The 17,148-nt window shown below is 38.7% G+C and overlaps 1 protein-coding gene across 1 annotated transcript; it reads left to right on the forward strand.

Annotated features, from left to right (window-relative positions):
• The first annotated feature begins 275 nt into the window (after positions 1 to 275).
• On the forward strand, positions 276 to 14,064 carry COPS5 (COP9 signalosome subunit 5). The gene is made up of 8 exons (XM_037379145.1): positions 276 to 562; positions 680 to 914; positions 3,623 to 3,751; positions 4,935 to 5,000; positions 6,463 to 6,548; positions 9,386 to 9,497; positions 10,231 to 10,379; positions 13,665 to 14,064. The coding sequence occupies exons 1-8, from the start codon at positions 402 to 404 to the stop codon at positions 13,747 to 13,749; spliced, it is 1,023 nt and encodes a 340-aa protein (XP_037235042.1). The 5' UTR covers positions 276 to 401; the 3' UTR covers positions 13,750 to 14,064.
• Positions 14,065 to 17,148: the final 3,084 nt, after the last annotated feature.

The raw sequence follows: 17,148 nt of genomic DNA on the forward strand, positions 1-17,148 counted from the left end.
GAGCGGGCAGGCGGCCTCCCTTCAACGGAGGCCTTCGTGGGCCAGCCCCCGTGAAACACCGCTTGGCCGGCTGGGCGGCGGCGCGGAGGGACAACGCGCTGTAGCCCCCAGGCGCTTCTGTCGGGCCGCAACGCGACATGCTGTGACTGGGGTTCGCTGAGCAGCCCCAGGGCGACCCGCTGGCCCTGGCAGCGCCCGCCAGCGTACGCCGCCCGGCCGCGCTCCCTCTCGCAGCGGCCGCGGCGCAGAGCCGAGCGCTCCCGCTGGGGGCGCGGCGCCGCCCGCCCCGGGCCTGCGCGGACCGTACCACCTCCCCGCAACCCCCCCCTCGCTTGGTTCCGCCGGCGCGGCGGTGAGGGGAGCCAGGACCAGGGCCGGGGCCGGGCCCGGTGCGGGGGGCGATGGCGGCGGCGGCGGGGAGCGGCGCTTCCGGGAGCGGGATGGCGCAGAAGACGTGGGAGTTGGCCAACAACATGCAGGAGGCGCAGAGCATCGACGAGATCTACAAGTACGACCGCAAGCAGCAGCAGGAGATCCTGGCGGCCAAGCCCTGGACCAAAGAGTGAGCGAGAGCGGGGCCGGGCCGGGCGGCGGGGCGGGCGGGCTGGCGGCGGGGGCCTGAGGCGCGGCCCGGGCGATGGGGCCGGCCCTGACGGCTTCCGCGGCCTCTGCCTTGCAGCCACCATTACTTCAAGTACTGCAAGATCTCGGCGCTGGCGCTCCTGAAGATGGTGATGCACGCCAGGTCGGGGGGCAACCTGGAGGTGATGGGGCTGATGCTAGGCAAGGTGGACGGGGAGACCATGATCATCATGGACAGCTTCGCCCTGCCGGTGGAGGGCACCGAGACTCGCGTCAACGCTCAGGCGGCCGCCTACGAGTACATGGCTGCGTACATTGAAAACGCCAAGCAGGTGAGGAGAGGCGGCTGCGGGTGTTTCTCCCCCTCCGCGCTGTGGCGGCGGGTCCGGTGGACTGATGGCGCCGGAACAGGCTGTGAGGTTTGCAGGCGTCCCCACCCCCACCCCCAGTGAGAAAGCGGCTGCCCAGTTGCCCTGTTTCTTTTCAGAAATGGCTAAGAGAGGGCTGTGTCAGCAGCCGGGAACACGGGGCCCTCTCAGCGTTTTCACGTGTATATTTCCGTGTCTTACAGCAGGTCATCACGTACTGGGTTCTCCTTTCCAAACGTCTTGCATTGCTTCAGGAAGCATTTTCTTGGCTGCATCTGGTGGCTTGTGGAGGGAAGAAGGAGAGAGCATGTTTCTAAAAGAGCTGATACAATATGTGTTTCTAAGAACAGTATGCAAAATTAAATATAAAATATGTACGTGTCAGATATACGATTTGTAGATCAGGAATATGATATTTATTCTTACATTCTTGCTTTCTGAAGTCTTACTGCATAGCCATAGTGCTGTTTTCCATAAAAATAAAGAAGATACATTTGTGAAGAAAATGCCAATGAAGGAATAAGTAAATTTCAGTGCAACTTAATTATTCATGTTTATAATGCGGAAATTTATATGAGCTTACTCAAATGTCTGTTGCCTGTCTTTGTCCCCCTGTATCTAGAGGTCCATGTCATGTTCAGCTTGACTATGCAGTAAACTAATTCTCACATGCAGAAGGATAACAGAAATATGAATCTAACCTATGGCTGATGTAGAAACCAGCATAGTGTATTAGAGCACCTACTGATGTGCTTCTTCCAATACAGGGCAATCCTGTACTACAAATAAGCGCTGAAATGTTTAGCTGTCCAAGCTCAAGTAGTTTTGAGGCCCAGTTTGCCCTTTGCTTTTTCTTTAATCATCAAACTGTTTTAAACCAGCTAAAATCAGAAGCCCCTTGTTTATTCACTGGAGATAATGGAGCAGTATTCGGGTTATTTTGGAGACTTTTACTTGTATTCACAGCCTTCTATACAGTTTAAGATACTTAAATAGATACGAATTAGTCTGGATCATAACATCAGAAAAGAGTAAACATAATCCAGAAGTAGCTATATCCTGAAACTGGTTTTAACAATTCATCCCTGTTTATGAGGAAATTTAGAAATCATTTATTTAGTTCCTTTTATCTGAAAATTATTAATGTCATGATGCTAATACTGTTTTTGCAGAAGAGTAGGTAACTTGAAAGATGTTTTTACCTAAACATGTAATCATACTATCCGGTTCTTAGGTAAAAATAATGGTTTTGAAAATAGTAAGTACGTAGCATAAAATTAGTATTTTTCTCATATACAGTTAGTTTGTTTTATGTTTAAAACAGTCCATGTTTATGTAGGAGTACTTCCTTGATAGGAAAAGTTTTTTCTAGTTGTTTATATTGTACAGTTTGTCTATAGTTGGTTTCACAATTTTGAAATTGAACTTGTGTGCAAATATAATTACACAGCTTTACTGGTGCTCTGGCAGAGTTTGCTTGCTGACCGTTCCACACTTGATTTTGGCAAACAGTTGATCCTGGAATAGCTCTATTTAATATTAGATTGCAAGTTGATATATTCCCCTGCATAAGTACTTTACAGACACCAGCATTCTAGTTATTTGCTTCTCCATGGGCAGGATCTGGTGTTAATACAGTTAAAATGTGTTATTCGGCTTTGAAAAATAACACGTTCTTTAGTGTTTTCTTGGTGTCTATATCTGTGTTATGGGAGTTGTAAAGAAAATATAAATAATATTCACCAATTCAAAAATAAAATAATTGTTCCATTCAGTAGGCAGTTTGGGTGTTCTGTCTCATCTCAATATTTTTCTGATTTAACCTCCCTGATGTATTTAGTGTTTGGCAAAACCAAGCAGGTGATGCATCCACACATACAACTCACAGTTAAGAACTGGCATATAGGGTTGTACCAAAATTATTCAGCTCGGTATGGAGCAGCCAGTAAGCAATTCCTGAGAGAGAATTACAAAATTAGGTGTGATAGGTGTTTATTCTGTTTGGGTTTTTGTTTTGTTTGTTTTTCTTCCAGTACTTGTACAGATAGCCAGGGGTATTCTTTGGAAACTCCTGTTTTGAGTTTTTCTGATCCTAAAAATCTCAAAAATTAACCTTCTGGCTTCCAGAGCATGCTCTGGCAATAATTTCTGTTACTTCTGGAGTTTGAAAACATGCCTCTGAAGTTATTTTTTTGAAACCTACCAATAATGTCTCTGTATGCCTCTGAGATGTGTTACTGTACTAAAAAATTAATATCTGTTCTCTACTGACATAAGATACATTATCTGAGATTATATAAACTTTATATATACTCCTAAGAAATTTCTCATCCACACTGAGGAGTCCCAGCTTACTTACCATCTTGCCATGTGAAATCTCTTCTGTACTTCAGCTGTTGCTGAAGAAGGAGCTCCTGGCTCCTTGAAGGTCTTTGTTCTGTGGTAGTAGTTGTAACAGAGAATGCTAATATTACAAGTTGTATGGTTTCTGGAAAATAATTCAGCAAAATAAGACATGGTTTTAGTATTTAGTTTAGTAAGTTAGCATCACAGGCTGTGTGTGCTCTTTCTGTCCTTACCATGTTGTGCGATGCAGAAAGGCCCAATAGAGGGCAGCTGATATTTTTGGAATGGAGATTAACACTGGGTGTGTTTTTCTTCACTGCTGTTAGGTTGGTCGTCTAGAAAATGCAATCGGCTGGTATCACAGTCACCCTGGCTATGGCTGCTGGCTCTCTGGAATTGATGTCAGTACCCAGATGCTTAATCAGCAATTTCAAGAACCCTTTGTAGCAGTCGTTGTAAGTACTGGGTGATAGTTGATAAAAACGCATAGCAAACTATGCTGAGGGGAGAATAACTTGTACATTTCCGACTTAACATTCTAGTAGTGTGTATTTTGCATGGTGGAAGTGTTAGATCCAAATTTTGAATTGGTACTGCTCCTTTTGCTTTGCTGGCCATGTACTGATCAAACCAGTGGTATTCCTTACTGAGGCCATTTTCACTGCATTGTTCCAGGTGTGGTATCTCTGTAGGAATCCATACATCACTCTTAACTTAAAGTTCTGCTTGGTACTTTCGCAAAAAAAAGTATCGAGCAGCCCATATTCAATCTCCTGCAACAGAACAAAAATCTGTTTCTTTTGTTGTGTTCGTTGCTTCTGTCGAAATAGAACAAAATGTGTTCACAAAGTTCTGTTACTTGGCATTTAAAATGCCTTTTAAATTAAATTAGTAGCATAGTACAGGTAGAAGACATATCTTAAAAAAAAAAATCCAAAGAAACTCTTCAGGCCCTTGAAGGTCTTCCAGGCTTCAGATCACATTTGAAATCAAAACTAAACCTTATTTTAAATAATATTTGTATAACCATCACTAGTGAAGCAAATAAAGGGAAAAAGACTGAAATTAGTCAGGAGTATAACTCTGATGGAATTACAAATGACCCTTAAGAAGTATTTCCACCGTGCGAGTTTTCTTATGACATAGTTTCACAGATTCAGAACACTTTCCTTGGGACTGCTTCCCCCCTTCCCCACCCCACCCCCCTTCTTTTTTTAATTGCTTTTAAAATTAAACAGGGCGTGAGTATATATGTTTGCAAGGAGTTTGCTTCATTAGTTTCCTGTATTTAGGAATATGCAGCGGATCCCATAATACTTTTTCTTACCTCTAGGGGTTATAAGATTAAAATGCAGATATTTATTATGGTTTATTGATTGTTCTTAAGTGCAATTTCTTTAAAGTATTTGGGAAATAAAAGAAAATGAGTTTGAAAACATGGTCCACAGAAGGCTATTAATATTCCCATCTTTTCAGAGAGTCTCGTACCAACAGACGCCAACTGAAAAAGTACTGTTTATGACAAAACTAATACAATATGCACTAATTATATTTCTGCAATAGAATTACTGTAAAGTTAATTTATGCCTGTAATAATTTATAAAATGCACATAACAAGCATTATTTGTATTTCTACAGATTGATCCAACAAGAACAATATCTGCAGGAAAAGTAAATCTTGGAGCATTTAGGACATATCCTAAGGTAAATAGTTAAAATTATTAGTGCGTGATCACTGAACTGTTTTTAAATCAGTAATAGATTGATTCTAACAATTACTGTAGTTTGATCATCTGACTGATCTACTCTGTTCTACTGTATGTTATTGTTCATTCACAAAGAAAAGACTAAAAGAAAAAGATGTGCTGATATATTGGTTATTGCATGTTTTTGGATATTGATTACACTTACAAAGGTTGACTTCTAGTTTGTTTTTCATAGATTTTTGGCAGTATTAAATCAAGTAGACTGCCTAAATAGTGGAGCTGTTCTTAATATATAGCTCCATGTAACTATTTTTTTAGTGGATATAGTGGTAGGTGGTATTCATCAAAATAGTCATGTTAATTCTTTAACATATTTTACACCTAAACCCAGATGTTAATAGCATGTTTAATATGTTTTGATATGCTTTCCATTTTAGGAAAGGAAGACTCAAAACTATCTACTTAAGTCTTTTTAATAAATACCACAAATCTTCACAAAATAATGTACAAAAAAAAGTTAATTATACAATATGGAAGGGTTAGGCTAAAACCTAGAGAATTACATAAATATGAGAGATCTAGATCTCCAAATGCAGTCTTTTATTTATACTTCTGGCAGAAATACAACAGTGCTATTTCATTTCAATCTAATAAAAGTTCAGGTATATCAAGTATCCAGTTATTATTGACTCATCAAGAAGTTCAGGCTGACATCTAGTAAAACTGTAATTAACAGTAATGTTTGTGAGAGGTTCCTAGCTGCATTCAAGTATTACTTTTCTGAACAAATACACAAGAGATCTTAGAACAGTTTGTGATTCAGGAGAAAATTCAATAGGCAAAACCACTTCATAAATACTTCAAGAATTCTGAGCAGGGAGAAGAATCCTGCACCTGAAAACCAAACTGTATATACAAAACGCGTATTAGAAGCCTACTGTTAGGGAGTCCTCATGGTGATCTGCAGGCAGTTCTTGCCTAGTTAGTACCTGTGAGTGGCACCATCTTGGCTATATAAGTAACTGAGATGTTAGGTATCCCTAAGGCATATCTAAGGCATGGCTGTTTCTTCCCTCTTCTCATGCCTCCTATCCTCCCTCAAAAAAGGACTGAAATAACTTCTAAGAATAGGTAGAGAATTACTGTCTTAGAAGAAGTTTGCTCTTTCATTGATTTAAGAAATTACCTAATCATAGCTTGCCATCTTACTTGTTTGAAAAATCTCAACTATGACTACTAGTTTACTTCCAACATGCTTTTTGATTGACCTGAAAATGTAATGACTACTGGTAAGGCAAAAGAAAATTCCAAATTTCAGGCTACTGGGGAAATTCATTTTCCCTAGGAAGAATAAAGTAGAATTGCATAAACTAGAGTTTTTCTGAAGTGCTTTCAGAGGGTTTAAGCATTTTAAAAAGTCCCTTAATTACTGTCCTTTTTGCCCTTTGTTTAATTTTTAGGGCTATAAACCTCCAGATGAAGGTCCCTCTGAATACCAGACTATTCCACTTAATAAAATAGAAGACTTTGGTGTGCACTGTAAACAGTAAGTAACATAACAACTACTAACTCTAGCACAAGTTCTCAATTTTTGTGTTTAGGTTAGTGATTCAGTACAGAAAAGTACATTTCTTTAAGTGTTTCAAGTCTAAAAGTTCTTTGTTGCTTTAGCACTGTTTTTTGAAAAAGTGTTATTGTTGTTTATCAGGAGATCTTTTAAGGGAGAACTGCCACAAAGATGAAGATTAGCTCTGTTAAAAGCTTTAGCAGTTCATTCCTGAACACCTTTAAGCAGCGTTTTTTTCTTAGGGCAGGGAGGAAAGGGTCAGATATAGACTTAGCAGTGGGGCTAGGAAGACTGTAATCTTCCTAGTCAGCTCTTCGGAGTAGTGGCAAGTGCCATGCATCTTGTTATCCTACATCACTGGGCATGTTAAGATTTTTTCTGTCTTTGGTAGGATTGGAAAGAGGAACTGCTTCAAAGGTAACATCAGCAACAGGAAAAATCACTGCTTTTTCTGTCCTGCTAATTTACTTTCCATTAATTAAAAAGGTAGTATAGTTTTAACCATTCTTTCTTTAACTGTTCTATCCCAGCCACGTGTTCCTTGCTTCATACCTTCATTTACTTACTTGGCAAGGCATTTGTTTTGCTGGTCTGGTTCCATGATCTGGCCCAACTTGTGGAAGCACGTACATTCTTGCTGGTTAAGCTAAGGTGGGGTGGAAAGTAGAGACAGATGTTGGAGACACAGGGTTTGCAAAGGAAAGATGGGACTGCTTCTTTCAATAACAGCCTGGTTTCAATTCTACCTTCAGGTGTTTGACAGGCCCTACAATTTAAGCAGCTGTGTACAGAGAACTTGAAGATCTGATTGACACCCATGTGTCCTGTAGACTGTTGCGTAGTTTTTTCCACAGTTCTGTTGCATGGATATCTGTTCTTCAGTGCACTTTATAGTTGCCAGTGCATTTATAGTTGCGTGCAAAGTTTGACACTGAAGAGATGAAGAAATTAAAACAGTTGGAATTAGTCTTCCTATTCAATTTGAGGAAAAATCCATAACAGTAGCTACACAGAAATCTTTGCAGAACTGTAATGTTCCCGTCATTTCAGAGGTCTGGCATTAGCCATAAATAAACCCATGCTTTTAAGGAAGGTATGTTTCATCCTTTCTATTTTAGACGTGTTTGGTTTGGGAGAGCTGCTTGGTGGTTTTTTTGAAGTTGGAAGTGCTTAATAGTTATCATTCTAATCTCCATTTCAGGGAGCTGGCTTCTTGTACAAGCCATTTCTTTCCTTCCAGACCAAGAAAATATTTTCCAGTCTTTCCCAGAAGGAAAAAGCTGTTAGGCAAAGAGAAGAAAAAAAAACCTGGAAATGTGTCACATTACTGAATTACAGATAATACAAAATATTAGATTGGTGGTGTCCTTTCAGGAGTATGGGTAGTCTGACTAAGAATTAAAAGTTGAGAACTTGAATGATGATCATAGAACCGTGGGATCATTTAGGCTGGAAAAGATCTTTTAAGATCATAGAGTCCAGCTGTTAACCTAGATACCAAGTCTATCATTAAACCCTGTTCTAAGCGCCACATCTATTAGTCTTTTAAATGCCTCCAGGGATGGTAACTCAACCACCTCCCTGGGCAGCCTGTTCCAGTGCTTGTCAACTATTTTGGTGAAAAATTTTTTCCTCATATCCAATGTAAACCTCCTCTGGCACAACTTGAGGCAGTTTCCTCTTGCCCTGTCACTTCTTACCTGGAAGAAGAGACCCAACACCCACCTCACTGCAGCATCCTTTCAGGTAGCTGAAGAGAGCAGTAAGGTCTCCCTTGAGCCTTCTTTTCTCCAAGCGAAGCAATCCCAGTACCCTCAGCTGCACATCATAAGGCTTCTCTAGACCCTTAATGATCCTGTCTGTTTGGAATGCCAGTGACTTCATAGTAGCAGTCTGAATAATCCTAGTCAAACTTCTCTCTTTTAATTGGTGTTCAATGCCCAAATACAGCTGCTTCCATTTTATTTTTTTAAGCAAGTTTATTACACAATTCCTCCAACAACTTGGATTTCACTTTGAATGTGCCACATGTCTATGAAGAACTGACCTGCTACCTCATTTTTCTTTATATATGTGAAATAAAGGTATTTGTTCTATCACAGAAATATTAGTGTTGTGTGTTGGTGAACTTCAAAGCATTGTTATCTCAGATGGAATTTCTTACAGAAATGCTAAGCAAAATAACTTTCCAGAGCAATCAAGAGATAATATGATTATTGATAACCTGCTTGGGAATTTCCTGATCAACATTAAGTTTAATATAGCTCTTTAATGTTGCTGTAATTTACCAACACAAATGACTTTGCATAGCTCAGCTTTCAGTCTGCTTTATCATCTCTTGTGATTTCTTAGCACCACTAAAGCCTGGCTTTTAAAATGGGTGTGGTAGAGTGTAAGATGGTTTGCCTGTTTGTACCATTTACTTCTGTCAGACGTTCCTAATTGATTAGAGGTGATATATGCAGAACTGTAACCATCTGTAAGTGGCAATTATAGTATTAAAGATCTTAGAATCATTGAATTGCACAAGTTGTTAAGAGAATAATTTAAAAAAACTTGCAATCTCATTAAAGAGAACACAGCAATATATGTGGGGGTTATGTATACCTGTGTTAAAGCTATATATGAAACACTTTTGGAAAATCTTTTAGAGTTAGAATTGGAACTGAGGGTAACTTTTATTGTTCAGTGCTTCAAATTTTTGAAGATATTTGCCATTGATAGCGATTTTTTTTGAGATACGTGTGCTTTAGGTGTTAAAGGAAAATGACACATTTAGATGAAAGCTTATTTTGTTTGCATGTTTGTTTTTAAAGGTATTATGCTTTAGAAGTCTCGTACTTTAAATCATCTTTGGATCGTAAATTGCTTGAGCTTCTATGGAACAAGTACTGGGTGAACACTCTCAGTTCTTCTAGTTTGCTTACTGTAAGTACCGTGGTATGCTTTCATGTGCATATATGAATTCATTAGTGCTGAAAGCCAGACCCTCTACTGTAAAATGCTTAATGGGACACTGATATAGATAGATCCCACATTATGAATCTATTTGTCAGATTAAAGAAAGGAAGGTTTTCTTAATTATAAATACTGGAATGTTCCTATATTTGCTCTTTAAAAGTAAAAGGTGAGGATAACTTAATTTTACTGCATTCTCTATATGCTTAGATTTTGTCTTAAACACCTTTTAACCTTGTATCTCTTTACAGCACTGTAATGAATAGTATGCCTTAAAATAGTGCTATTGAATAAGTAAACACTTTTTTAAAAAAAATCAAACCCCAAAAAAACAATTGAACTGTTACAGCAAGCTTGCAACATAAATACTGCAGGTAGACCTTCAATGTACAGCTCAACATCAAAAACTTCCTTCTGCAAAAGCCGATTGTATACCTTTTCTTGCCGTCAGAACCAACTGAATTTCACTTATTATTTTGTAACTTAGGTCATAGGTGGAAAGTAATAGAGAGTGCTCATTTCAGGCTTTAGGCATTAAGCATTTGTCAGCTTTTGTTGCCACTTCTGTATCACTTGCAGATACAGGTTAAAATGTGCAGTGCTACAGTCTTAAAAGCTGTTTTCAGATTTTGTTTATTTTGTGTGTAAATGCTGGAATTTATAGCTTAGAATTCAGTATGTTTATTGCCTTCTTTCTCCTAAGAATGCAGACTACACCACTGGCCAAGTCTTTGATTTGTCTGAAAAATTAGAACAGTCAGAAGCTCAGCTTGGAAGGGGCAGTTTCATGCTGGGTTTAGAGACTCATGATAAGAAATCAGAAGACAAACTTGCAAAAGCAACAAGAGACAGGTAAGATCGCAGAATGGTTTGGGTTAGAAGGGACCTTAAAGATCATCTAGTTTCAACCCCCCTGCCACGGGCAGGGACACCTTCCACTAGCCCAGGTTGTTAAAGCCCCATCCAGCCTGGCCTTGAACACTTCCAGGTTTGGGGCATCCACAGCTTCTCTGGGCAACATGTTCCAGTGTCTCACCACCCTCACAATAAAGAATTTATTCCTAATATCTAATCTAAACCTACTCTCTTTTAGTTTAATGCATCCATGTGTTCATCCCTGTAAAAAGTGATGTTTTGTTTTGAATTTATATCATGCCTTTAATTGTAACCTACCTTGATTATAGGTAGGAATGATCAGATTATAGATAGGAATAAGAAAATCTAGCCTTTACTACACCTAAAATGGCTTTTCAATCTTTGTTTCTGGAATAAATAGTTTATTAAACAAAAGATCCCTATTAAATTGCGTCAGTAGATGGCAAACCAAAAAAGATGTTTTCTGTCAAATGCAAAATGGTAGTATTGCTAGAAAATAGCACATTTTATGTGGTTAATGAGGTTTAAACTAACAGTAAATAATATTATTATATAGAATGTGATTTTAAGAGTTAGTGCTAACAGTCCAGTAAGTTTAGTTTACAGTTGTGTAATATTTCCACTCACTTAAATATTTAAGAAGTCCCTTTTTTCCATATTTCTTAATTAATACATCCTTTTCCCACAAACAAAGAAGGGTGGCTTTTTGGTTTGGGTTGGGTTGGGTTTGGGGTTTTGGGGTTTTTTTAGAAGTAGATTTACAGACATTCTGGCCTTTATATTTAGCTACCCTGCCTGATAGCAAATACTTGCTATTATCAGTTAATGAACTTACCGCCACTGAGTGTACAGCATTATTTCAAAGCCATTGTAGTGTCTTCCCTCAGTGTCCTTATATGTTTATTGGTAGTCAGCCCTTTTCTTTTGTGAACTTTGAAGTACAAAATTTGCTTCTCACTAATATCTTTCACCCAATAATCTTAAGAACAATATGTGTGCTTTAGACTATCTAGTGTTACGGTTACCATTTTTCCAAGTTAAAATCTTTAACAAAGAGTAATAGTATCCAACAAGTCATACAGTATCTTGGGCTGTTCAAGAACATTGTATTTGGCAAATTTCAGACTTTGAAAACCAAGAAGTACTGTACTGTACATGCTAGTACAATCTGAGGTCCATCTGTGGAGAAGACAGGACTCACCTGCATGCATCTTAGGAGTGTTCTGAGTGAGATACAATTCCATTTAATAAGGAACAATTCTGTAGAATCCCTTGGAACAGACAGAAAAAATTGGCATAAAATCTAGGATGTTCAGCTCCAGATCTGGTGGCTTCCTGGTCCTCTTCCTCATCATTTTATCCTGATACGTAGAACAGTTTCTTGTATTTTTTCTTCCCCACCCACCCACCTTGCCCCCGTTAGCAATGTGTGCCATAGTACAAACTTTACTAAGGAGCTGATTTTTGAGATACCAGATTAGTGGCAAGTTTAATGATAGCTAAAAAAATCAAGAGACAAAACGGAAGCCTTTTGTGAAGAGACTTGATTTATAAATAAATTATTTTATTTACATCATGTTCAGTATGACTCAGGTGAACATGGACTTTGCTTTAATAAGGAGAGGAGTCATCCTTTGTTCCACAGTAAGCAGTGAGGGAATACCTGCAAATGTAATGTGGTCATTGCTAAATGGAATCAGCGTTGCTGTTGTGCTAGTGTCTTCTGTGCATTTGTTTCCATGTTACGGAAAGTAAACAGCTTGTACAACTTTTCTAACAAACATGTTTGACTAGGAGGAGGGTTAACTTTACAGAAGTTAATACCCATTTAGATTATTTTAGCTGTAGAATACATTTGCAGTGGAAGGCTATTGCTAACTCCCAACAGCCATGTTAAGTGATAACACCTAGTTCCTGTGGTGAAACAGTTACAATAGCAATGCTTTAAAGCCATGAGAAAGATGGAGTTGCTGACAAGTTTGCTTTGATTTTGATCCCTTGTTGGTGTGCCATAATACTGATGGCATTTTATTTTCACATGACTCTCACATGCTTACAGTTACTCTAAGAAATAACTCCTCCTCTGATCATCCTACCATATTATTTCTTGCAGCGATTTTTGTTTCCTGTTTTTATTTAGTAATCATCGGTAGTTTATAAATTGTAAGACTGAAAGGGATTGTTGTTGTCATCAATTCTGCTTTCCTGTGTAACAGGCTACTGTAGTTCCCAAAATGGATTGTAACACTTCTACAGATCCATGTTTTTCTTCAACTAATAATCTTTCCTAAGAAAAAAGACAGTAGAAGACTTGTGCAGACACCAGGACAATTGATGCTGTGGCACCTAAATTACTTTCAGGAAGTAAAATTGCAAAGTTTGCTAAAGGGCTATCGGGTGTACCTTTTATAGGAAGAACGCTGTAAAACTTTAACATCAAAGGTGCTTACGCTTGGCTGTCTGATATCTTCATATCTGTACATACACATCTCTTAAGAGCTGTTCTCTAAGAGTATGCGTGCATTGGCCAATCTGTGCTCCAGGCTGGCTTCCTTTGTGGAGGATTCCTTTATCTAGTAGTAATGTATGCCTATTCTCCATGCCTTCAGGGCTGATCCATCTTTTGCATTTGTATATTTTGTTTTGAGACATTTTTATTTGTTAGCTTGACCCTACATCCCCGAGCGAGCCACACTGGATGCAACTTGGATCAATAAGAATCCTTTCAGCTCTTTGGGGGTTTTGTACATGTTTCATATTTGGAGTAATAACTGATCAGCTCTATACACATATCCTTTAATGTTCTCTGTAAAGTTTCTCAGAGGAGCTATGGTTACTGTGCATTGCTGGCCTGGAGTTGGGCAAGGAGATAAAGTTGAGAACAGTGAGAGCCTTCAGGTATTGGTAACAGCTGGTAGCTCCATTCCCCCAGGGATTATTTTTTTTTAATCATTTTTTTTGGTTCAGATGGCCACAGAGCTCACTTGCTGTTGTTAATGTAAGGTGTCCTAAACTGACAGACAAAGAAGTCTTCTGGAATTGGTCTTTGTGTGTATAGTGCTTGTCAGTTTGCTTTTTAAGTACCAAAAAGCTATTGGCAACAATGGCTAAATTGCTGCATGTGACTTTTCCTTTCTGGACAGTTGTTAAGATTCATGGGGTTATGGGCACCCTGAACTTCCAAAACAGCTGAATATCTTCAGACAAAATGACAGTTCAGCCTAGTGTTTGGCCAATGTTGAATTTATGCTTGTTTTTCAGCTGCAAGACCACCATAGAAGCTATACATGGATTGATGTCTCAGGTTATTAAGGATAAACTTTTTAATCAAATTAATATAGCTTGAAGTGCATCACCAGCTGATACGCATCTCCAAAGCAGAAAAAGTCGTCGTTTCTTTTGCTTGGACTTGTTCAATTTGGGAAATGAAGCTGGAGTGGAAAATTACTCATTTAATCTGTAGTACTTTAATATTTCCCACCTGTCTGACCAGTTTTAAAGAACAAAATGTTCTGAAATGTAGTGCAACTTTTTGTTCTTTATCATAAAACAACCAGTTTGGAGAATTGTTCCAAAAGAAAAATAAATGTGACTTACTGGATTTTGCTCTTAGGTATTTATCTCTATTATCCAACTGCAATAAAACAATTTTGAAAATGCATGAGTGTTTGGGGGCTTGAATTTTTTTGGCAAACATTCATCTCCTCTTACTCTTTCTTACTGTTCCACAGAACAGTTCTTGTCCACTCCAGTAGATTAGATAGGTAACCTATGCAGTGTAAGAAGTTTTGTTTCTCAGGTTTTTTGTTTCTGTTTTATTTCAAGAATTTAAATCCTATTTGCTTATCACTTAACAAGTTATTAAATCTAATGGAGCCTTTCCTGATTTAGTTTTACTGGTCCAGCTAGAAGTGGTTTCTTCTTACAGTGACGAAACATTCATGCATGGTATAGCAGTATTTTGTTTGTTGCTTCATGCTCGTTATGGACATTTTGTATTCCTTAGTAGTCAAGTAATGATCATTCTGCAGCGAAACTAATAATAATGTTATATACATGTGGGTTTTTTTCTCCTGCTCACCTTCTATTGCTTGTCATAGTCACTTGTTGCATGCAAAGGAACAAAATGAAAAATTGTCTCTGAAATATGCATTAGGCTAATTTAGGGCCACAGATACTAAAATGCATTAATCATAATTGCTGGCTTACAACATCATGTTGCTGCAGGGCTGATCTAAGTTTGTTTTGGAGGCTTTCATACTGCATTTCAATAATTCAAGATGTTTGGGTTTCTTTTAAGTTTTTATCCTTAATCCTGAGTTTCCTGGGGTTTTTGGAATGTTTACTTTTGGGATAATTTATGCTTTATACAGTATGCCATTACACTCTATACCTTAAGTAACTGATAGTCTTTTTAAACCTTAACTCTGCCTTGATGTGGGTTTTGTTTTTGTTTTGGTCTGGAAATTTTAATAGCTATTATTCATTTGGAGCATTTCATCCAAATGGATTCCAATGTATTTGAAGCTAAGATGCAAGTTATACAATGGGAAGTTATTGTTCAGAAGGGAAATGCAAATACCCTGAAGCAGGAATTCATCAAGAGTTCTAAAGCAGCAGCATCCAGCAGTATAGGAAAAATATATTTAATCAGAGCTGAGATAATTATCAGATGTGCAGTTTTACTGAACAGTTCTATGCTTCTTCCAGCATTGCAGTGGCGGTGGGGAGGCAGGAGAAGAAAGCTGTGGTATTTTAATATTCAAAGCTGTTAGTTTTCTTGGAAATGGCATCGACAGACTTCAGTACAAGCAAGCACAGCACATAAGCCCACAGCAATACCTTTTAAGTTCAAGGAAGGCACAGCAAGTTTTCCTGGCCAGTAGTTTTTCCGAAGTTTCTTCTACAAGTGTCTGTGAGAGTTGAAATTTTAGCACACGGCCCCTGCCCCACTCAATATGTGTTTATGCAAAGAGGTACACTCTCTTGGGAGAGAAATATCTATCAGGAAATATAACCTATGTTGCCACTTCGTAGAATTCTCTTTGCATAACGTGATCCAAAATTGTGGACGTGTATCTACCAGAAATAAATATAATAGTTCAATCTCATATTAAGTCTATTTAGCCTATTTAAACTGTCCTCATTTGTGATAGCAGTGGGCTTAAATTTCACGTGCGTAGGCTCTGACTGAATGGTTTTAGTTACAGTTGGCTTTAAAATACCAAGTTGTTTTACAAGCTGTAGCAATATGAATGCTACAGTTGTCCATTGCGTTAGGTGTGTTGTTCCTTGCTGAGTATATAGTGTTATAACTCAATTTAAAATCATATCAAGTAATTTTTTTGATGGCTGAAGTAAGCAAGCATACAAAAATCAAGTGCCTTTGACATTTTAATAAATAAAAATCCAATTCAGTGGCCACAACTAATGTCTTCATCTAACAGTATTTGCCAACTGATAATAAAATTATGGAATGCTGAACTGTATTTGAACTTCTTCCCTCTTCTGTTCTTCTGTTTTTCTTTTTTTAAGTTGTCCTACATGCTCACCTTTCTTATGTATGCAACATTTCAACAATTTACACATTCTAATCTCAACAAAATCCAGAGACATATGTATATTTGTAACAATCAAATACCAAGGACTAAGCTGTAATTCCTGATAAAAGTAGCAGTTTGCCTTTATTGTGCACAGGCTTTAAGAAGAGCCTTTCAGATTTATTCTGTGATAACTAGGACAGTCAAAGATGCTTCACTTGCTCTATCAGATCTCCTTCTCTTTGGAAGTTCCCTTCAAATGTTTGGTAAGAACTGGAATGGCAGCTCCTATAAATTAATTTTCTTGCCTGAAAATTGAATGGTTGTGCTTCTGTTGCCATATGGAACCAGAAAAAAAGGCGTATTTTTTCTTGCCTTTCTCTTTTTTAAATTTACTGAATGGCATAAAGCAGTTGGGAGAGTCTGGCTTCTCTTTCTGTTCGCCTGTCGTCCTAATCAATTCTACCTAAAATGCAAATAGGCAAGAGAAGAGAAGGGGTTATGGGAAGCACCCTGCTGGTTGGCCATCTCTGACAGCGGCTGTAGGAGTGCTGCTGGGGAAGAGCACATGGACCTGGCCACTTTTTCACCTGTTTTGAAGGAATCTAGTAGTTTTGTAGAGTGTTTCTAGTTCTAATGGTGTGGCATGTGCCAATTAACAGTATTGTTTGCCTTACTCTCCACCTTTATGATCTATTAGCATGTATCGTATCATCACCTTAGCCTTTTCTCCAAATTGAGAAGTTTCAGCTTTTCCATGCTGCTGTTATAAAGCTGCTGCTTTACCTGCTTGATCATTTTACTTGCCCTCCATACTATGTCTCATCCTGCTTTGCCCTTGACACGCAGAGCCCAGAATGGCACTGTACCTCAGATTCAGATACACGGAAGTTTTATAGAGAGGCAAAATAGTTCTCCCTTGTTCTTGGTACCCTTCCTGGTCACACCCAGTGTTTTGTTGGCGTATTTGGTGGCTGCTGCACATCGAGTTGATGATTTCAAAATCTTAAAAACTGTTCAAACTGGTAGGTACAACTCTGGAAGGCATTGTGTAGGCATGGTTCAGTTATTCCCGAGATGCATTTATCTACGTCAAAGCTCCACTGCCACATTTTTGCACACTCGGCTTTGTGAGATCCTTCAGGAGTTCACCATCAGCATGGTAGTTGACACCTGGAAGAGCCAAGTTACCAGCTAAAAACTTT

The sequence above is a fragment of the Falco rusticolus genome, chromosome 3 (assembly GCF_015220075.1).
Source record: "Falco rusticolus isolate bFalRus1 chromosome 3, bFalRus1.pri, whole genome shotgun sequence".
NCBI classification, from domain to species: domain Eukaryota; kingdom Metazoa; phylum Chordata; class Aves; order Falconiformes; family Falconidae; genus Falco; species Falco rusticolus.